Source organism: Phaseolus vulgaris, chromosome 9, assembly GCF_000499845.2.
Source record: "Phaseolus vulgaris cultivar G19833 chromosome 9, P. vulgaris v2.0, whole genome shotgun sequence".
NCBI classification, from domain to species: domain Eukaryota; kingdom Viridiplantae; phylum Streptophyta; class Magnoliopsida; order Fabales; family Fabaceae; genus Phaseolus; species Phaseolus vulgaris.
Window position 1 is genome coordinate 3,668,982 of NC_023751.2, and position 23,700 is coordinate 3,692,681.

The window sequence follows — 23,700 nt, forward strand, 5'->3', positions numbered from 1 at the left end:
TTCTTGACTTGTTAATTCACTCTTTGCATTGATCCAAGCTCATTTGAATCTTTATCTCCTTTAAATGAAATGTCTTCTTAAAATCTGAAAAATTTTAGTCAGTTATTTTTCAAATCAACTAGTTGAAAAAGTTGTTACTCAAAGAGATTGAGGCTAAGGCAAGTTTTTCAACCTGTTGAATTGTCGAAACAACTTGTTGTTTGAAATTTAGTGGTTTTCAAAATGTTTTGGAAAACCTTTGCTTTATTTTATCTTTGCTGTTAAACTGAAACAACTGATTATTTCGATAAAACAGCTGGTTGTTTTTATGAAAACCTTAACAAAAAATTTATTTCATTATGTTGTTTTGGAAAACAATTTATTGTTTTTATAACATAATTCTATTAAGAGTTTGAAACTGTTTTTAAATGATTCCAACTACTTTTGATTTATGATCTAACAATTTTAATCACTTGATTAAGTCTATATAAAGACTATTTTATGATCTTTTCAAGAACCTAAGAAAGAGAAATTATTAAAAATGTTTTCAAGAGATGAAGAGCTTTGGATCATCATTTGTGTGTGGAATAGGACTGAGTTTTTGTATACTTTTTTTCTACTGCTTTGGAAAGCCCAAGTGTATTCTATTTCCATTCTTTTGAACACTGTAATTCTGTGTGTTTGGTGTAAGGCAATTTTAGAAAGGGTTTCTAAGAGTGGAATAGGATTGCACTCTATTTTATTCTTTTCAATTTGTGATTGTATCAAGTGTGATCAATCCTTATTTTCTTCTTTAAAATTTGTGATTGTATCAGGTGTGATCAATCCTTATTTTTTCTTGAATACTGTAATTATGTAAACGTGTTGTGTGCAGATCTAGAGGGTGTTTTGTGATCTATAGTGTGTTGTTTGCCAAAGGAGATGTGTGTTTTTGAAGGATTCAAGATCACCTCTTTGGTGTGTGGTTTGTATTCAACCTTTTTGATTGCTTAGTGGAATACCAATAGTTTCTGGGGATTGGATGTAGCTTTTGGTGTAAGAGTGAACCAATATAAATCTGTTGTGTGATTCTTTCTCTCATTAACCGTTGATAAAAACAACCGATTGAATTTATGGAAACATAATTAAGCAGATTTGTTTATTGGGTAACTTGATTCATTTCTCTTTGATTCTACGTTGGCTTTCTCTATACCTTCAAAGTTTGCAAAAATCTTTTATAAACAATTCACCCCCTCTTGTTTAAGGCCTACAACTCTAACAATTGGCATAAAGAGCTAGGTTTTTGAAAGTCATTCAAGTTTTGATCCAAAAAAAAATTCATGGCTGATAAACTACCTTTTGGGGAAGGTGCATCTATTAATAGACCACCTCTGTTTTGTGGTGTAAATTACCAGTTCTGGAAGGTAAGGATGAAAATCTTTGTAGAATCAATTGGTAAAGGAATTTGAGATGCAATTAAAAATGGTCATTTTGTTCTTATGCTTGAAAATGAAAAAGTGATTTCTGAAAAACCTTGGTCCCAATGGATTGAGCATGAAATAAAAAAGGCTCAATATGATTGTATTGCAAAGAACATTATTACATATGCATTAAGTTATGATGAGTTTTTCAGGGTGTCTCGATGTGAATCAACAAAGTAAATGTGGGATACTCTAGAACATGAAGGAACAAATGACGTGAAGAAAGCAAGGAAGCATGCTCTCATCCAAGAATATGAGGTGTTTATAATGCAGAAAGGGGAGACAATTGTCGAGGTACAAAAGAGGTTTACCCATATTGTCAACCACCTCATGAGTCTTAGGAAGATGTTTGATAAAGAGGAACTCAACATCAAAATTCTCAAGTGCATAGACAGATCTTGGCAACCCAAGGTCACTGCTATCTCTGAGTCTAAGAATTTAACCTCTATGACCACAACCTCATTGTTTGGGAAGCTCAAAGAACATGAGTTAGAGATAAACAGGTTGAATGTTCAAGAAAGTGAGGATAAGCATGTGAGGAACATTGCCCTAAAGGCTGCTGGACACAAAAACTGTCAAGACACGAGAGATGACAGTGAAGGAGAAACACTAAGCTTGTTGATAAGGAAATTCAGCAAATTTCTGAAGAAAAACGACAACAAGAATCAATCTTCCAACAGGTATAATAGTAAGAAACTCAATGGTTTTAACTCTAACAAATGTACCTGCTTTGGTTTTGGTGAACAAGGACATATTAAACTTGATTGGCCCAATAATGAGAGCAAAGAAAGAGCAACAAGCAAGAAAGGTGAAAAGAAAGGCAAAGCTAAGAAAGCCTACATTTTTTGGGAAGATAATGAAGTTTCTTCATCTAGTTCATCTGAAGGAGGTGAAAAAGCTAATCTCTACTTAATGGCCAAGGGAGAATCTGTCATGAGCAGTGTAAGTTCTAGCACTTCAATTAATTTTGAAAACTATGGCCAACTTCTTGATGTTTTTAAAGAAACTCACAAAGAAGCTAATAGATTGGCTCTTTTAAACAACTGATTGAAAGGTTTGAATAATTGGTTGGAAAACAGAGTCAAAGCATTGGAAGAAGAGCTAGAAAATTTGAAAAATGATTTTGAAAATTTGGAATTTATTTACAAAAACTCTTATTGCATATGTGACTCAAGTGTTTGTGAAAATTGTGAATCTCTTGAAAAGAAGGTTCACAATCTTGTGAAAACTGTGGATAAGCTTTCAAAAGGAAAATCAAATTTTGAGACTGTTATGCCATTTCAAAATTGTGTTTTTGGAAAATCTGGATTGCGTTTTAATCCATAAAGAAAGAAAATTGGTATTTCAAAGCCTTATTCAACCATCAGGGAAAAACAACCGATTGAAAAGTCGAAACAACCAGTTGTTTCATGCTTGTACTGTATGAAAAATGGTCATTTTGTTAGATTCTGTAAAATTAGAAAGTTTTCTTTCCCAAAGGTATTCTTAAATGGGTTCATAAGAATTGTAAGGATTTAAATGACCCAATTAATGCCAATGGACCTAAATTTTTAAGGGGACCAACTCATGCTACTTGATATTGTTTTTGTGCAGGTATTCCTAGAGACCAAGAATCACTGGATTAATGGATAAAGTCACAAAGGAAATTATCAGGATTGGTTTCTGGAGTACAGCTTTTAGTTGCACACTGCTCTTGAGAGTCTTGTAGAATTCATTCTTGACTCATGTACCATGGTTCTTAAATTGAAAACATTCTCAAAAGTTATAAACTCATTTCTTTCCTTTTGTACACTTAGTTCATTTTTTGAAAATAAACTCTCCTTTCAATCTTCATACAAGAATATGTATGTGTAGCATTCTGAATTTTCATCTTTGTCAAAGCTTTTGATTCATGAAAACTCCAAATTGCTGTCACATAAAAACAACCAATTGTTTTCACGAAACAACCGATTGTTGCATGAAAACGGACCATCGCCGCCTTCCTCCTCCTCCCCAACATCCTCACCTTCCTCTTTGAAACTCCTAGTGTGATTTCTTTTCAACACTTGTTCTTCATTATCCTTTTCTTTCTCAATTAAACGATAAATATTCATGTGTTTAAGGTTTCTTAAAATGTTTATTTGACAACGTGCTCCACCATACAACCCAATAAATATTAATATTTCAACTATTTATAGAAATTCATAATTTTGAAAAAAATTCTAACTTTTTACATTTTGCTTGTATTTTCATTAAAGGTTTTTTTGTTGTTGTATATATTAATATTTATTGTAGTTGTAGGGTGGAGGACGGTTTTCAAAATATCGAAACTCGTTTCTTACAACACAAGACAAGATATTTGAGCATGGGATGAAGCTGATGGTGATAGAGTCTTACTTTGCAAGGTATCTGAGTATGGTATTCCTTACAACACCATTGTGAAGATGACTTCTACTAACTATGCAAGAATTATCACACTAGTTTGCTTCCAAGAACCCTACCCTCACTAGTACAAAATATGTAATCTACGACTCTCTATAAAGATCAGATCGTTCATAAAGAACTCTCGTAATAAGAGAGGTGGTGAAATTTTTGTAGTTTTTCACAAATTTATGCTATTTTTAACGATGTTTCCCATCTGAAACGTTGTTATATATGTTTTTAATGTGAAAATGCAATGGTTCTTATTGGACCGTCTTTATATATCCTCCTGGAAAGCTTTTTTCCGCACGACCTCCCTACACTCTCTTACTCTCATCGCTTCGTCTTCTTCCTCTATCTCCCATCAACTTTCTCACTCTCATTTCCTTTCTTTCTCTTACTTTGCATCGCACCACCCACATCCCCATCACACATAAGCCTTTGCGGAGGTGCGATGCAGAGTGAGAGAAAGAGGGTAAGTGAGAGTGAGGAAGGTGAAGGAAGTGCGAGGAAGAGGATGAGGAAAGAAGAGTGAGAGAGAATAGGGAGCCCACGCGGAAAAAAATCTTTCTAGGAAGATATATAATAACCGTCGCAGTTTCGCATTAAAAACATATGTAACAACGATTCAGGCTAAAATCGTTAAAAATAGCGAAAATTTGCGAAAAACTACAAATATATCACCGCCTCTTTTATTACGACAATTCTTTACGAACTGTTTTTATAGGAGTCGTAGATTACATTGTGTACTACTGCAATTTAGAATAAACTTGTTTTTTTCAGTAATATATTGCAAAAGGTGAATAGCATATTGCAAATTCCTACAAATATCTTTGTTTTGAACGTTAAATAAATTCATCTGTGTTTGAAAGGTAACTTTTTAAATTGATATTTATTTATGAATTTAAGGAAGGATTTGTTAAATAAATTATAATGTGGTAGGAACTAAATTTGGAGTTGTTTCATCTCATCGCTCTGAGAGCTTATTATTTTTTATGTAAAGAGAAGTATACTAGTAGTAATCTTTTGGTATTGATGTATTGCCAATAAATTAGGCTCCAGATTAATAAAATAAACATTCTTTAAACATATATATGTTAAATGTTGTCTATCACTTAAATTATTTAATTTTATAAATATTATTAAAACGAAATTTTAATTTAGGATATTATTAATCTAACTTAAATCCTCTCATTATTTTTATTGATATGATGAAATATATATTTATTTATTTTACAATAAAACTAGAGGTAATAGTACTTTTATATATGTTTACTAACTATCTTCTCAAATGATTTTCTTATTTAAATATTTTTAGGCTAATTCTTCCTGCAGATTTGCACCATATTTTTTATAAAACCTCAAATTGTCCATGTTACTTTTTCTTAACTGTCATTTTATTTTATACCAATTTTATCCTTACTTTATATTTTATTTTATTATTTTAAATATGTATGAAAGGAGATATTTGTCATTTTTTGACTTTTTTATTTTTAAAAACTAAATTTTAAATTTTAAATTTTGAATTTTGAATTTTTTATTTTAAATTTTGAATTTTAAATTTTGAATTATGAATTTTGAATTGTGGAGTAATTGTAAACATAATTCATAGTGTTTTTCTTCTTTATATTTAAAAACAAATATTATGTCAATATAATTTAAAATTGCAGTTAGGGAGCCCTGAGTTATTCAACCAAATATTTTCCTTCAAATCCCATTTTTCTCCCACTTACGCCATCCAAGAATCTCTTTCCGCAAGTCATTAAACATGTAATTCACGTAGGATTGAAGAAGTGAATTCTTTTTCCCAAAAGTGTAACTGTGTGTAACGATGTAGGAAAGAAGAAGAAGAAAGTTTCATGCTTTCAAAAAAAGAACTCTTTCATTCTTCTTAGGTATGCACATTCACTTCTTCACTTTACCAACTTCTTTGTTACACTTTTTATGATTATATATTATTTATTATTATATTTATTTGTCTCTCATTTCTCTGCAAATTTGTTCTTTTCTTTGCTAATTTTGTTTTTTCGTATCTTCGTGCATTTTTTCCCTCTCTTCTTCATTCTCATTGTGTGTGTTATCGTGACAATATTATGCGAGTACACACCTTTTTCACTTTTTTAGATTTTAAAATTATTAATTATTCTTTTAAAACGGGTGATTTTTTTAGTCTTTGTATTTTCTTTTAAATCTTCATTTGTTCAAAATCTATAAACATTGATTAATTGTTGGATCTGAAAAAGGAGAAATAAAAGAAACATGTAAGAAATATAAAGTGAAATTGTTTAAATTTAGAATAAAAAAGGAAAAATGACATTTATTATTATTATTATCATTTGTTTATTTTTGCTAATCCAAACAATACAATTTTGCTATATAAATTCTAAATAAACCTATTTTAAGCATTGTTTGTGTTGCATGTGTTTTTTCGAGTGATGAATGAAAGAAAAGAAAATTAAGAAAAAGAGAAGAAGATGGTGATGGACGCCGTAAGAGACCTGCTGTAGGATGCCAACATTGATTGCTCCGCCACCGGTGGCTTCTGAAGTAGTTCCTGCAAAAAAAATAGCATTTATACTGTCCAAAGCTTCTTACAGCAGCAAGTCAGTTTATTACTCATTTAAAGAATAAAACATGATAAACAATCGGTTGTTTACACGAAACAATCGGTTGTTTCTATCAGCAGCAGCAGAAAACACTTTCTTATTAGAGATTTTAACATTTTATACAATATCAGATAAAGATATACAAGAACCAATTAGTTCTCCCCCTATTTGTCTTCACAAAAAGACTTTAGCATGTACCAAAAACATATTTAGGAGAGATTATTAAGATCAAGGATACCTAACTCATTTCCTAAGAAGAAAAACCTCTCTTTTGGTAAAGGCTTTGTGAAGATGTCAGCTAACTGAAGTTTAGTCTCCACAAACTTCACTTCACAGTTCCCATTTTGTACATGACCCCTGATGAAATGATGTCTTATCTCAATATGTTTGGTCCTTAAGTGCTGAATCTGATTTTTGGTGAGATTGATGGCACTTGTGTTATCACACATCAAAGGAACCTTGCTGATTTGTAATCCAAAGTCTGCAAGTTGTTGTTTGAGCCATAGAATCTGTGCACAGCAGCTACCAGCAACTATATATTCAGCCTCAACAGTAGAGAGAGCAACACATGCTTGCTTCTTGCTATGCCATGAGATTAGGCTTGAGCCAAGAAGGTGGCAAGTGCCACTTGTGCTCTTTCTATCTAGCTTACAACCTGCAAAGTCAGAATCTGAATAACCAATTAAATGTATTGGAGAGTGAGAAGGATACCATAATCCTACAGATGATGTTCCTTTGAGATATTTCAGAATTCTTTTTGCAGCTTTGAAGTGTGACTCTTTAGGATTTGCTTGATATCTTGCACATAGACGCACCGCAAACAAGATGTCCGGCCTACTAGCTGTTAGATATAGCAAAGATCCAATCATTCCTCTGTATTTTGTTTGATCTACACTCTTTCCAGCAGCATCAGCATCCATGTAACAGCTTGATGGCATTGGAGTGCTTGCTTCTTTTCAACTCTCCATTTCAAATTTCTTGAGAATCTCCTTGCAATACTTTGATTGACTCAAGAAGATCCCACCCTTCGTTTTCTTAACCTGCAATCCAAGAAAGAAAGATAGTTCTCTCATCATAGACATTTCAAACTCACCTTTCATTGCAGCCATAAATTCTTCACACAATCTATCTTGTGTAGCACCAAAGATGATATCATCAATATAGATTTGCACAAAAATTATTTCTGCATTTGACTTCTTGATGAAGAGAGTCTTGTCTACCATTCCTCTTTCATATCCATGAGATAGCAGAAAGTTGCTAAGCCTCTCATACCACTGCCTTGGAGCTTGTTTCAGACCATACAAAGCTTTCTTCAACTTGAAGACATGGTTGGGATACTTGTGATCTTCAAATCCCGGTGGTTGATCTACATAGACTTCCTCATTGATGTAGCCATTCAAGAAGGCACTCTTGACATCCATTTGGAAGAGTTTAAAACCACTCATACACGCAAAAGCCAGCAGTAGCCTCACAGCCTCCAATCTAGCAACAAGAGCAAAGGTTTCACCATAATCTATGCCCTCTTCTTGATTGTAGCCTTTTGAAACTAGCCTTGCCTTGTTCCTCGTGATCACACCATCCTCATCTAGCTTGTTCCTGAAAACCCATTTCGAACCAATAATATTCATTTCATTAGTTTTAGGGACAAGAAACCATACCTCATTCCTTTCAAACTGATTTAGCTCTTCATGCATAGCTTCAACCCACTTCTCATCCTTGAGAGCTTCCTCAATTGACTTTGGTTCAATTTGAGAGACAAAAGCTGTGTGCCTGCAAAAGTTTGAGATGGAGCTACGTGTGGAGACACCTTCCTTTATTTTCCCTATGATGTTTTCCACTGAAAGATCTCTAGGAATCCTCCACTCCTTGGGCAGCTCACTCTGTTGCAGAATTTCAATCGGTTGTTTCTGCGAATCAACCGGTTGTTTTTCTGCACAGATTTCCAGCTTCTCCAAACTGATGCTCTATTCATCTTCTTCAGCACTGGTCTTTGGGATTTGACTGATTCTGCGATCTACCTCATCAAAGACAACGTGAACTAATTCTTCTACAGTCATCAACCTCTTGTTGTAGACTCTATATGCATGACTTGTGAGTGAATAACCAATGAAGATACCAAGGTCCGCTTTCTCATCAAACTTTCCCAAGCTTTCCTTTCCATTGTTGAGAACGAAACAGCTGCAGCCAAAGACTTTGAGGTGACTGATGTTGGACTTCCTTCCATTGAAAAGTTCATATGGTTTTTTCTTCAAAATGGGCCTTATAAGCACCCTATTTGATGTGATTCCACTAGCCATATAGAGAATGATTCTTGACATTCTTAGGAATCACCTTGAGCTGGACATTAAAGAGGCACTTTTCTTAGAGTTGGATCATTGTTCTAAGACAAGAACTCACCAAAAACTAGTACCGAATCCCAAACTCATTTGGATGCTCCACATATTGTCAAATTGAACCGATTAAAGTGGAAGAAAAAGCAATTGCACCGAACATATTCCTTAAGGAATGAATTGAACCGAACAAATGAGCTAGAAAAGCAAAGGAACAAGATAATTGGACAGAATTATAAAACTGTCGAACCAAAATACTCATAAAAACAGCAAGAACACCAAACCAAACTCAAGAACACAAGCTAACAAAAACAATTGAAAGAGGAGAAAGGAAGGAGAGAAGAATTGCTCATGAAGATGGAAGGATGATGGATGATCTCGCCACTAGAAGTGTGGAATGCTCCTAGATGAGAGTGTTGCCGCCACTTGAGGACTCCATGGATCCATCAAGATAAGACTAGAGAAGAAGGCTCAAAAGCTCTCCAATGATCACTCAAAATTTGAGTAGAGTTTTCTTAGATTAATTCCAATATGAAAAATACAAGGAGAGCACCTCTATTTATAGCCTAAGGTGCTGAAAAACAAAGCTAAGAGAATTCAAAATTCCCTCCTAAACCTATTCAAAACCAGCGCCTAAACCATGCATGAGGAAGGTGTGACTCTTTCCTTCACTTTGGCACCTCATATTCTACTCCTACACCTATCTACTAATACACCCCCTCCTAAAGCTCCTAACTAAAGCCTAAAAGATGCTAAAACAAAAGAGGTTTCTAATGTTTCCCTCTAAGCACCTTCAACTAAAGAAATTACAAAAAGAGAAAATAAATGTCCCCTAGCTCCCAATGCTTTGAACATGCTTCTTGTAATCCTTTGAGGTGGGCTTTGACCTCCATGGGCGTCCTCCATTTGTGCCTCTACCTCTTCTTGATCTTGTTGATTGGCCTCCATGTCCTCTTGAGCTTGATCTCCATCACTATTCATCACATAACAAGAGGTGCTCACTGCATCTGCCCAAAAATACTTAGGAAGTGATTCACATGTGTTTGACTTGAACATCACTTGGTAACCCTTGTCACAAAGTTGGCTAATGCTCAGCAGATTATGCTTTAGGCCTTCAACAAAAAGCACATCATGGATTACCAAGATGTTCTCATCTCCTATGGATCCTCTCCCAAGGATTCTTCCTTTGTTGTTGTCTCCATAGGTGACATGACCCTCTTGCTTAAAGAAGATACTCAGGAACTTTGATTTGTCCCCTGTCATATGCTTGGAGCATCCACTATCCAAATACCATAGTTGCTTGCTCTCCTCCAAGATTTCCTACAAAACAAATTTTCAAGTACAAAGATTTGGTCCCCTTATGAATGTGGGTCCATCTGGTTTATACTCATCAATTAAAGCTTTATTTCCCTTAGGAATCCACTTCATAAGCCCTTTAGGAACAACATGTTTTCTGATTTTACAGAACCTCACAGAATGGCCTCTTCTCATGCAATAGAAGCATGTAACAATCGGTTGTTTCGATGGTCCAATCGATTGTTTTTCTGGCATTTTCGAAAATGATTTTAAAAATCTATCTTGTTTGTTTTGTGGATTAAAACCCAATCCAGCTTTTCCAAAAACGTAGTTTTGAGATGCTAGAACACTCTCAAAGTTGGATTGGCCTTTAGAAAGCTTATCTACTATTTTAACAAGATAGTGGACCTTCTTTTCAAGATTTTCGCAATTTTCACAAACTAGAGTATCACACTTGCAAGAGGAGTTTTTGTAAATGATTTCCAGATTTTCAAAATCTGTTTTTGAATTTTCTAAATCCTCTTCCAGTGCCTTTACTCTGTTTTCAAGCCAGCTGTTCTTTTCTTTTAACCGATTGTTCAAGAGAGCCAATCGGTTGGCTTCTTCATGCGTTTCTTGAAAGGCTTGAAGCAATTGACCATAATTTTCAGAGTTTGAAGAGTTTGATGAAGTTACACTTCTTGAGTCATCCTCCCTTCTGGCCATGAAGCAAAGATTTAGGCTTTTCTGATTTTGCCTTCTTTTCCTTCTTGCTTGACTCTTTGTCATTGCTTCCTTTGGTTCATGAGCAACCTTGAGTGTCTCCCACATTTCCTTAGCAGTTTTGCACTTTGATATTCTGAAAAATTCATTAGCATCTAGTGCAGAAGCTATAATGTTTTGAGCAGACCGATCAAGCTGGGCCATCTTACATTCATCATTTGTCCATTTTGGACAAAGGTTTTGCAATGAAAGAATTATCCTTTTTGAACTTTGGAATGTAAGGACCATTCTCAATTGAATCCCAAATTCCTTGATCAATAGATTCAATAAAGATTTTCATTCTTGCTTCCCAAAACTTATAATTCAATCCACAGAATAAAGGTGGTTTGTAGATTGTTGCACCTTCCTCAAAATATGGTTTTCCAGCCATAGAAAAAAGGTTTTCAGATCAACTTGAATAACTTTCAAGAACCAAGCTCTTGATGCCAATTGTTAGAATATATGGCCTTAAACGAGAGGGGGGTGAATTGTTTAAGAAAGATTTTCGTAAACTTTTAAGCTTAGAATGAAAATACTTTAAGAAAACCTTGATTAAGAATTCAGTTTTTTAAAACATAAAGCAAAAGCACAATACTGGAAAAACAATCGGTTGTTTTACCAAAACAATCGGTTGTTTATACCAGTTATTAATTGACAAAACTGAATTTAAAGAGATAGGGATAGAGAAATTGTACACAATTGTTTATACTGGTTCACTCCAAACCCAGAGCTACATCCAGTCTTCTCAGAACCCTGAGGAAATCCACTAAGTAATCACACCTTGATCACTTACACTACAACCAAGAGAATGACCTTGAACACCTCAAGAAACACACTCTCCTTGGTCAACACACCAACACTAAGATTGCTGATCTTGATCCCCTCAAGAACACACAACCAATCTCAGCAAAACACAGAAACGAATACTTGTTCAACAGAGTACAAGGATTACACTTGTTACAGAAGATAATCTGAAATCAATACAAGCAGAATCCTATTCCATACACTTTGATCAATCACAAACTCTTAGCAATCTCAGTTCTTTGAAAAACTCAAAAACTCTTAGGAAAAAACTTGTCAAAGATTCTTAATTCTCAAATTTGTTTTTCTGAATATATTCAAAGATGTAGTTTGTTATCAAATCTTAACAAACTCTTAAATTGCATTAAAAGATTGGTCAAAGCATTTAATGACTGGAGTGTAAGCAGTTAAATCATTTAAAGCTCAGTCAAACAGAAAACAGTTTTTCTGTTATGGTCCCAAAACAAACAATCGGTTGTTTCATCGAATCAATCGGTTGTTTTGGTACTTAACATTTCAACCATTTTAAAAACAGTTTTCAATCTTTTTCTCAAAACACCTAAGTATAAACAATCGGTTGTTTCGACAAAACAATCAATTGTTTTAACTTAGTTTGAAAACATTTTACTTTCACAAAGATTGAGAATGCTAATGCTTTAGATTTAATCAAAGGGTGGATTACAACATATAAACTACCCCAGAACTAAGCTAAACCAGCACAACAACATCAAGCACAGCCAAGGCTTCAACATCCTTCAAAGGGTTTGGATCCTTCAAAGCTTGAACACCACTTGGTTCAACAAAAATATCGAAACTCGTTTCTTACAACGCAAGACAAGATATTTGAGCATGGGATGAAGATGATGGTGATAGAGTCTTACTTTGCAAGATATCTGAGTATGGTATTTCTTACAACACCACTGTGAAGATGACTTCTGCTGACTATGCAAGAATTATGACATTGGTTTGCTTCCAAGATCCCTACCCTCACTAGTACAAAATACGTAATCTACGACTCTCTATAAAGATCGGATCGTTCGTAAAGAACTCTCGTAATAAGAGAGGTGGGGACATTTTTGCTATTTTTAACGATGTTTCCCATTTGAAACGTCGTTATATATATTTTTTATGTGAAATTGCAATGGTTCTTAGTGAACAACCTTTATATATCCTCCTTGAAAGTTTTTTTCCGCATCGACTCCCTACACTCTCTCATTCTCCTCACTTCGTCTTCTTCCTCTCTCTTCCTTCAACTTTCTCACTCTCATTTCCCTTCTTTCTCTCACTCTGCATCGGACCACCCGCCCCCATCACACATAAGCCTTTGCGGAGGTGCAATGCAGAGTGAGAGAAAGAGGGTAAGTGAGAGTGAGGAGGGTGAAGGAAGTGAGAGGAAAAAGATGAGGAATGGAGAGTGAGAGAGTATAGGGACCCCACGCGAAAATTTTCTTTTCTAGGAGGATATATAATAATCGTTGCAGTTTCACATTAAAAACATATATAACATCGATACAGGCGAAAATCGTTAAAAATAGCGAAAATTTGCGAAAAACTACAAAAATATCACCGCCTCTCTTATTACGACTATACCGACCAGTCCTCAGACATCGTTAACTGCTAGTAATGGTGGGCCATGTAAGTTGGGTCCCACAAGCGGCACGAGCCAGGGTGCCGACTTGGTCGGATGTCGATCACCAGGGTGTGCCGACGTGTCCTCGGCAACAGAGTGAGGCAGATGTGACATCGGGTATCGGTGACTCAAACAGCTGAATTGGACCACGAAAGGTGGGTCCCAGAAAACACATCAGTTATCAGTAATACCATCCAGAGTTAAGGGGAAGTCCTAGGTCACGAAGAGTCCTTACGTGTGGTGTGAATAGCATATTCAGGCGTAGCACAAGTAAAGAACCACAAGAGGCGCTAAGGCCCATTAGGGTTATGTTTTCCAAGGGCAGGCTACATGCATGGCACGTGAACAGTTAGGGTGCCCTCAGGACGGATGGCCCCAGAGATTAGGTGCACAAGTTGGTACCCAGGTGGCCATTCCGTAGGAAGTTGCACTCCAGTAAGGGAGCCTTACGCGCTAGATTGCCCTAAGAGTGGGTAATAGCGGCGCAAGGGCATTCCCCCAAAAACCCTAAATGCAGGTGACAGAAATAGAAGAAACCCTAGACTATATAAAGGGTAGTAAGAAAACTCACAAGGTACACAGTTTTTTAGACTAGAACTATTACACACATTCTGTTTCTTTGCCTCTAGGGCGCCCCTTTGTGTTTGCAGGTACAAAGTGTTTCGATCCAAGGAAAGCACAAACCTAGGCGAAGATAAGCGGGTGTGGGATCGTCGTTAGAATCAACCGGCGAGCGAGTCAACCGACAAGAACAACGACAGTTCTTTACGAACTGTTTTTATAGGAGTCGTAGATTACATATTTTGTACTAGTGCAATTTAGAATAATTTTTTTTTTCACTAATATATTGCAAAAGGTGAATAGCATATTGCAAATTCCTTCAAATATCTTTCTTTTGAACGTTAAATAAATTCTTCTATGTTTGAAAGGTAACTTTTTAAATTGATATTTATTTATGAATTTAAGGAAGAATTTGTTAAATAAATTATAATGTGGTAGGAACTAAGTTTGGAGTCGTTTCATCTCATCGCTTTATTGAAGAGGGCTTATTATTTTGTTATTATTTTTTATGTAAAGAGAAGTATACTAGTATTTATCTTTTGGTATTGATGTATTACCAATAAATTAGGCTTTAGATTAATAAAATAAACATTCTTTAAACATATATGTTAAATGTTGTGTATCACTCAAATTATTTAATTTTATAAATATTATTAAAACGAAATTTTAATTTAGGATATTATTAATCTAACTTAACTACTCATTATTTTTATTGATATGATGAAATATATATTTATTTTACAATAAGACTAGAGGTAATAGAACTTTTATATATGTTTAGTAACTATAGTTTTATAACATGACAAGTTCTTTTGTCATGTTATGACAAAGTAGTGATGAAAATAAGTAGTTTACAACTTGTAAGCCTTTAACTTGGTTTTTTTAATTTTCTTTCTCATAACTTCGTACTATTTTTACATTAATTTTCAGAAATATTGTACCAATAGAATTAGGATATCTAATATCTAACTCAATAGATATCTTAAATAGTCTCAACACGGTATTTCTTTTCCTAAAAATATTATGTCTCAATCACACTTTCACATAGTTTATAGTTCGTTCAACATCTCAATATATTATACAATTATATAGAAATTTAAATTTTAAAACATATCAAAATATCTCACCATCACAATTCACATTTTTTGGGTTTTTAATTCACTGAATTTTGCTTAACAAGAACATTGTTCGCCCAACGACCAAAACATTGTGGCCAAATTCATCGAGTGGGGGTGACTCGTTCGGTGGTCCATGCTCTCGAGTTTTTAATTCTCTGAATTTTGCTTAGTGACTAAACTATTGGAACCAAATTCGTCTAGCGACCAATGCTCTCAAGTTTTCTAAATTACGAATTTCATCAAACAAGTTTTGCATAATTCAGCATAATCCACATAATTCTAAAACTTTTGAATGCCTCAACTTAGATTTTTCATATCCTTTCTTACTAGTTTTGAAAACCATCATCCTCAACTTGAGTTACTTGATCTTACTCAAAGTTACACTCAATTCAAACAACTCCAACAGAACAAATTTCACATCAAATAGTCAGAGATCCTAATAAAATCATACACAAATCAATAATGCTACAATTTTTTCAATTTATCTAATTCAATTTCAAAGACTCAGTAAATTTATTAAAACATACTCCATTGACATTAAACATTCAAACATTTCATATCACCTATCAGTTCAAAACACGTTTATTTCACTCAAAGATTTAATCCATGCAAGAAATTCTAGCAAAGTGATAAAGTTAGTTTGAAAAATAATATTTTATAACCTAAATACTATTAAGACTCAAGTCTAAATTTTCTTGCCTGATCACATGACTGGGTACTAAAAGAGAATTCCATTTTTCAAAAGACACCGAGATAAATTAACACGCATCAGAGTCCTAATCAACGATCTAAGCACATTACTAAGACCCTAAGATAACATAAACTAATCCTAATTTCAAATACCTCACGTGTAAGCCACATGTTCTAGGTACATTAGAAAACTCAAAACTAATTCAAAGAAAAAAAAATCAAAATTAAATTTATTCAAATAAAAAATCAAAATTGAATTTATTCAAATAAAAAATCTGATCAAACAATTTTACTCTTCGGTGTCAATAGTCCAAAAATAACCTTAATCATATGATAAATCTAGAGTGAATTTTTTGAATAGAAAATTGAGGAGAAAATAAAAAAAATAAAAAAATAATGACTATATTAAAATGAAACCTAAATAACCAATTGTTCTATTTATATAAATTTTTTATTTTAATAATAAAATATTCAAATATCATTTTAATTATATCACTCCACTCTAAATTTATTTTCTATTTCCATAATATATATATATATATATTGAAGAATTCTGAAGTTTAATCATTTTCTTTAATATACCTTTATTTTATTCATTCCAGTGGTGCAAGTATAAAAAAATCAATCAATAACTGTAGTCCAAACATACTAACATTTTCCCCGTATCAAATATCTTGATTTATACGCATTAACACTGAGCATCTACAAATACGAGAAAAAGTAGTAGTTAATAGCAGCACACAGTTTTAAGTTTTAAAATTTTCAGTCTGTAGTTTATAACTTGTAATGTCCAGCTAATTTAAAAGATTTTAACTATTTTATAAACTAATTTTATCAAATACATAGTATATAAGTATAAAATATGAATATTGTTAACTAATAAAATTATAATAAAAAATAATAAATTTATTATAATTTTGACCTATAAAAGTAAGAAAATGTAGACCAATATTATTTTAAAATTATACTTTGGTACCACTAAAGATAAAATACAATCAATTTACAATCTGTTTTAACATATAATAATTACTTCTTAACTTAATATAATAATATTTTAATAGTTGAGAAGTAATTATTATATCAACGTGTCATCTTCCTATTATTTTTCATATAAAGTATTGAAAACCTATGGGACTTATCATTACTTGGTCTAATATAGTTTTGGCATATATAGGTCGGCACCGTCAAGCAAAGCCAGCAGCTTTGAACTTCACGGTGGGACCAAACAATACACAACATTCTATTATTCATCCAACTCTTTCAAACCCATAACTATTTTTAGAACAATCTCATTCTTTTATATGTTTTTTCATATACTTTTTAGTATGTTTCCACTTTTCCTTTAGTTATAGAAATTACTATTTATTATATATAAATATTATTATAATGAATTACAAATTAATAAATAATTTTTTCATTAATTTTAATTAAAAAATAACGTTTCATTTAATTGTCATTTTACGATGTCAATAGAATATTAATATTTTCTATTATATAGATAATACAATGAGAAAAAAAAATATGTTCAAATGAAGTGAGAGAGAAAATAATTAATATATAAAAAATATTTTAAGAGATTACGTAATAATTTTTTTATAAAATTTAAAATATTATTGTTTCTACAGAAAATGAGTTTGAGAGTGTAACTCGGTGAGAACCGGATATTCCTTGAAAGATGAACTCTCAGCTGGTCTCCAATGTGAAAGAGAAGACTCACTTTCTCCGATGTTAGAAGTACAAAGAGATTGTAAGTTCTTAATAGTATAAGAGTTAAGAATAAGGGTATGAGATAAGATAACTTGTACTTCATGAAAAATGAGTATTTATTCAGGTGGTATCCTCTGAGTAAACTGTTATGAGTCCTTGTATTAATCATGTAACCACTATTCATTATTCTATGAATAGTCGTCCATCATTTAAGACTCAACCATTTTATTCACATGATGATTTATGACAAATTATGATTCAGTTACAAAATTGAATGATGATCCCAAGTTATTAACTCTGTGTCCAACTATAAATTATTAACCGTATCCAACCTAGAGACACGCAGGTCCAACTATATTTTTTAATTTGTATGTTTATGTTTTTTAATTTGTATGTTGAAACCTTAAAATAAAAGGAGGAGAGAGTATTGCCTTAAAATTATGATAGGTAGCATTGAACTAACTCTGTATTATGTGTTTTGTTCTAAGTGTGATACTAATCTACATACAAATGTGCGTTTGCGAAGAACCATGTAAATGAAGAAGGCATGTATAAACAAACGCTCAAACTCTAATTTTTCGACATTTATGTGAATCATTACATTTATTATTATAATATTAAAGTGTCAAAATTAGTTATATAAAACTTGATATATTAGTTTTTCTTTCAACACTTGTTTAATTTACTCATGTGTTCCTTACTTTATTAGGAAATACAAATATTTTAAAATTTGACCAATTGGATTTTTTTCTAGGATGTCTTCAACCTCAATGATGAAGAGGTTGAATATCACTACAAATCTGAAATATTTTAAGTAGTCATTGTTGGTAAATATTTTACCATAAAATCTGAAATATTTTAATTAGTCTGTGTTCATATCTTTTAAAACTTTTAAAAATAATTTGATTCATTAACAAATATTACAATTAAAAAGTTATAAAAACAAGTTATTTAAAATATATTTTAATTTATCTTTTTTGTTTGACATAAGAAATGTTGAAAAATAGAAATGAGATTGAACGGTCACATAAAAGTTAACAACTGTGTACCTGAGAAAATAGGTATCTTAGTGATTTTGAAAGAAAAATGAGTATATCAATTGAGAAATACCCACTGCATACTGCTATACATTTAAAAATACTCATTCTTTTATATTATTTTAAATCAATTTTCCCTTTAAAACCAGTATTTTCTATTTCTTTTATATAGGATTGACCATTCTCTTTTATATTTATTTAACTTTCAAATAAAAGGAAATAGCAAAACATTCATTAGTTTACGTTTATGAACGGTCATGTGTAAGTGCACTGTTCACAATGATCAGGCATGAGTTAGCTTCTAAGAAAAATATACAATAGACACATTCTCGTAAATAAATTAAAAAACTTTGATTTCTATTTTCTCTTTATTTTTCCTACTCTTTAAAAAAATTGATTTTCTTAAAGTCTAAGATCTTTTTTGTACACTCAAATTGATAACGCACTAAGTTTAGTACCTCTACCGAGAACATTTAAATTTTTTTATCCAGTTTGTAGAGCTTGTGTACAAAAGACTGAAAAGAAAGGGGCAAAACAGTGGAGGATAAGTAGTGAATAAGATTTGCATATCTGAGTAAAGAACAAGAGATTCTTACCCGAATAGAAAGTGTAGAACAGGATGGAGAAAAAAGAAAACAAACAAAAGCTAACTTAAGAGAAAAGAACCCAATCTAATTGTTACAGGAGGTTTCAATCATATGACCATGAATCATTTCATTTTGTTATGCACTGTATAAGCAACCTTGTTCCTTTAAGTGAAATATTTGTTTTCTGAACTATAAGCAACCATATCACGAGTCTTTAGAGGCACATTCATTCACAAATATAGTCCTACAGGGACGCTTTGGCTCAGCCCTTTGAAGAAATGTTTACCTGAAGCACATTACCTTAGCCTACCCTTAGTTCTTCCACACCAGGTTTTAGACCTCCTTTGTAATACCCAAAGAAGAAAAAAGTTAGAACCCCACCCAAAGAAAAAAAATGTTATACCCCCACCCCTCCTTTCCTTCTTTGAATTCCTAATGTTTTAACAAAAGCTCCAATATGTTCAAATCCAATAATGGAAGGATTTCATCTCAAGGATCCTAGAAAATGAATTATTGATAGAAAACTAGACTGTCAAAATATAATTAATACATCCTTCAGAGCAAAAGTTTCTGAACATAATTGATATGATAACAACTGATTTTTTCTCCAGTTCCTTAAACGTAGTAATTCTCCGAAGCAGAAACAAAACATAGCAGTCATAATGGATGTGGATACAAATAGAAAATATTTTAATGTTAAACTGACTTTCAGATATCTTCCACATTTTAAAAAAATAAACCTCTAGAGAAGGAAAGGATAATGAGTTCTCCAAAAGAAAAACATCAGCAAAGGTTGGATATGAAGGTATCTGATAGCATTTGGTAGGGGTGAAAAAAGATATTTCTCAGAAATCGTCGTCATCCTCCTCTGCAATATGCTTAGCCAGCTCCTGCTCTTGTTGTTGTCTCTCTCTTCTCTTTTCAGCACTCTCCTTCTCTTTGTGTGTGTTTGGGGGAAATCGAAGTGCTCGAACTGCCTCATTGTGCATGTTAAGACAGAATGCAATTCGAGAATTAAAGGCTAACTGAGGCTCATTTGTGGAGTAAATATCTCCAGTTTCCTTGGACACCATCCACCCATTGGCATGATCCAATGTAGCATCAATTGCCCCATCACGAATAGCCTTTGATACAATGCTCTCAGCATCAGCAATAGGATTAGAAGAGTTCAACCTCAGTTTTTTAGCAACGTCAGCTAGAGAGATGCGGGAATAGGAGATGCTGATGTTCCGTAAACCAGTCCTGATAACATTATGCCGCAATCGAACAATCAAATTATGGGTTCTGTCTGCATTAAAGGTAGTGGCAAACTTGTCTGCAATATTCCTAAACAGTTCCAAGTCTCCAATCCGTACAGCCTGAAATTATTTTTACAACATAAGCTAATAATATCACAATGTATATGATAAATTATTGTGGTTGTTATGAAGATGATTAAATTTTGGGATACCGATAGAGTTCAGAATTTGTAAAACTGACTAGTTAAACCAAGAACAGAAAATTTACTTATCATGATTAAGATAGATGGCGGGGAAGGGGGGGTTTGAAAAGGCGAACTAATCATAATGATATCAGAACCAGCCTTATTCTATATTATCACGATAAAGCAAGGATAATAACGTAGACTAACATTTGTAAGCTCAAAGTAAGGCCTTAAAGATTTTTCCATTCCTTTCTGCATAAAGACAGTGCGCTCTGGTATTTCTCCCAACAGTAACCGAACTATCACAGCCCACTTGTTACATTGAATTCGAAAACCCCGTGCAGCCACTGGAGCTTTCCGGGCAGCCTGCAGGAGAGACTCCTTTGCATCTGTATACTCCAATTGAATAGTCCGAATTTTCCCAAGGTAAAAGAGGTAACGACAGAACTGAAAGGACATACCACAAGTGATGGTAAAATGAATCAAACAGGATAATTTTAAATATTTAACAACAATAAATAGACTACATAAACAACAAAAACATGATTGCACAACAAGGGCTTGATCACAACATCGATGAGCACTGGAACATTAGATAGAGTTTTTCTACCCAAATTTAATAATAATAAAAACTTAGATGCTCAGGATAACAGAACCACCATACCTGCTGGTTTGAATGCGCTTCAAATCGAGGAGCCTTGGACCTCAACTTTTCCGCCTGATCATATAGATTGTAGTGAAGGTAGTTACGGAGTAACAAATTAAGAAGTGTTTCCTGCATTGGATCAACAGTCAACAGATAAGTTAAAAATTTGCATAAATTATGTGACTGGTCATTTTGTGCGGCGAATATTTATTTTATGAACACGATTACATGTCACTTTGGATATTAATTGAGAATCTATAATAAAAATCAAATATGTGCTTGGTTGAGTTTGTTGTAACAACAACTGCAGAACTCTAACAAAGATCATAAGCCCTTATGTAATAAAGCTCAGGTGAAAACAAACCTGGCCCAACTCGTCATGGCGCAGGGTGGCAATTCGGTGCAATGCAAGGAGGTTGCTGAAAAGAAATTCCAAAATTTAAAATTACATACAAATATAATTCGTCTTCAACCTCTTTCAAGTATTACATAAATTAGCACCTAACTCACCCACGGATTTCAGCAAGATCTTCTGTAAGCTCATAGCTATATGAATAGTAAAAATACAGTCTGGATGCAATAACATCAACAGTTCTCCTGTTTGTATTCTTCAGCCAAACAATGCTAGCTGAGGAACAAGCTTTGGCCTGAAAAGGAAAAGAAACAGCAATATATAACCAGTTTCACTTGTCAATTCTCAAAGTTGAAAGAGGGGACTAACCTCATTGTATCTTTTTTTATCAATCAGAAAAAGAAGTACAAGGAGGTAACAGTAGATTTCTAGCTCGGGCAACAAGTGTTTAGCTGGGGTTTGAATTGTAGATGTTGCCGCATCCACTTCCATCTCGTGATCATCCTCCTACACAATCAGTGTGGACATCATGACTCCAAACCTCATTGAAATGCAATCATTGGCCCATATCCACTACCCATTTAAACAGAAATTAAATTATGCAAATTTTTCAACCATGTAATTAAATCAACAGAATTCTTCTTAGAGGGATCACCAATTTCGTCAAACTCATAATTTAGATTTCCACTTAAATAGAATTAAATAGACTATAAACGACTACAGCTAATCGTCCACTTCATACTTCAAATTAGGATAATATGAACAAAACATGTAAGCCCTTCTCAACAGCAACAACCCTTGAATCTAACATGAAGTTCACCTTGGGAAGATACGCAGACAATTTGACATGAGCTTCAGAACCAGGAGCGAGGACGTGGTCGAGAAAGGATGAGATAATCGATGCTGTCAATTTACGTCTCAACGCAATTGTAAGGCGCACAGCACGAGCAATTCTACGAACTTCCTTTGAGTACGAACCGGTCTCGATAAGCGAAGCTATCTCCTTCAAATCTGTGAGCCAAACCACAAAGCAAGAAAATGAAAATCTAAAATAGCTTTATTGAACTGCGAAATCGGAAAGGAAGTTGTTAGAAAAAGATTACTTACTCTGCAAAGTAGATGGAGCAGGTGAAGAAACGGAGTTGGAAGGCGTTGAGCGATCCTTCATCTCGAGATCTTGAGTCATGTTGAACAAAATCTAGTAAAAGCGCACACGCGAGAAAAAAAATTGGGGGAATCTGATGCAAACCCTAACAGGGTGAAAAAGAGGGGTGAATGAAGACTCAAGAAGAAGCAATACGGTGGCACAGTTGGCAAATGTCCTCTACAGTCACCTTACTTCACCTGTTACTCAAACTTGTTGACACAAAACGGGCCTTTGGTGTATGGGCTGAGTCAAGCCACGGGCCTGGCTTTGGATCCTCCAAAGGAAATTACTTCCTGCACCATATTACTGCACCCATTTTCAGTGTGAAAAGACGAAAATATCCTTAAATAAAATGAATGGGATTCATATTAAAAATACTTACGAAAATCCTTTTCTGGAATATGTTTCTAAATTTGTTTTCATAAATTAATTTTTTGTATTGTGGATTTTTTTTCTGAAATTGAATTTTTGATTTTTGAATTTTATTCCAATTTTTTTATTTTTGAAACACAATAATCACTTCTAGATTTACTTTTCTAGAATATATTATTTATAATTCTGGATTTTCATTTTCAGAGAATGAAGAGTATTTTCGGAAATATAAAACTGTGTAGGATGTAGATTCAAAATATTGGGTGTAGGAAGAACTTGCCTCCTCCAAAACCAAACTACAAAGCCCAATATATTATCTCAAAAGAGAGTTTTTTTTTTTTTTTTTCTAGCAAATTGAGTTACTTTTATGAATTAATCTTGATATGAAAAAAAAAAACAGGAACATAAACATTGGTTTTATGTTTATCTAATCGTCCCCTCACTTTACCTTTTAATAGATACGAAATTTCACAATTTTCATGAAGTTTAAACTATATCACTTCAAAATGTTTTATTTTAAAAAATATTCTGATAAAATAATTCAAATTTATTGAATATTAATTTTTATTTGAAAATAATATTTTAATTATCACCAAATATAAAAAATCATCTTAATATTAGATAATATTTAATTATCAAAAAATTCGATAATGTTTTTCAATTAATACTGATTGAAGTTGTTTATTATTAAAGTATTGTTATTTTAGTTCATTTTAAAAATAGTTTTTCTTTATTAATACTAGTTGAAGTTATTTTTAGTTTACGTCAATTGTAATTATTTAATTTGACATAGTTTAAGGCTACTTTTTATGTTATT

The 23,700-nt window shown here is 33.1% G+C and overlaps 2 protein-coding genes across 2 annotated transcripts; one reads left to right on the plus strand and one right to left on the minus strand.

The window, feature by feature from the left end:
• Positions 1–1,619: 1,619 nt before the first annotated feature.
• On the plus strand, positions 1,620–2,486 carry LOC137822107 (uncharacterized). Its single transcript, XM_068627009.1, has one exon. It carries the CDS (start codon positions 1,620–1,622, stop codon positions 2,484–2,486), a length of 867 nt encoding a protein of 288 aa, XP_068483110.1.
• Positions 2,487–19,497: 17,011 nt separating this feature from the next.
• Positions 19,498–22,789, minus strand: LOC137823149 (probable 26S proteasome non-ATPase regulatory subunit 3). Its single transcript, XM_068628293.1, has 8 exons — positions 22,472–22,789; positions 22,185–22,375; positions 21,734–21,871; positions 21,523–21,659; positions 21,377–21,431; positions 21,031–21,141; positions 20,574–20,813; positions 19,498–20,301 (listed from the first exon to the last, which is right to left on the minus strand). Exons 1-8 carry the CDS (start codon positions 22,548–22,550, stop codon positions 19,789–19,791), a joined length of 1,464 nt encoding a protein of 487 aa, XP_068484394.1. The 5' UTR covers positions 22,551–22,789; the 3' UTR covers positions 19,498–19,788.
• Positions 22,790–23,700: the final 911 nt, after the last annotated feature.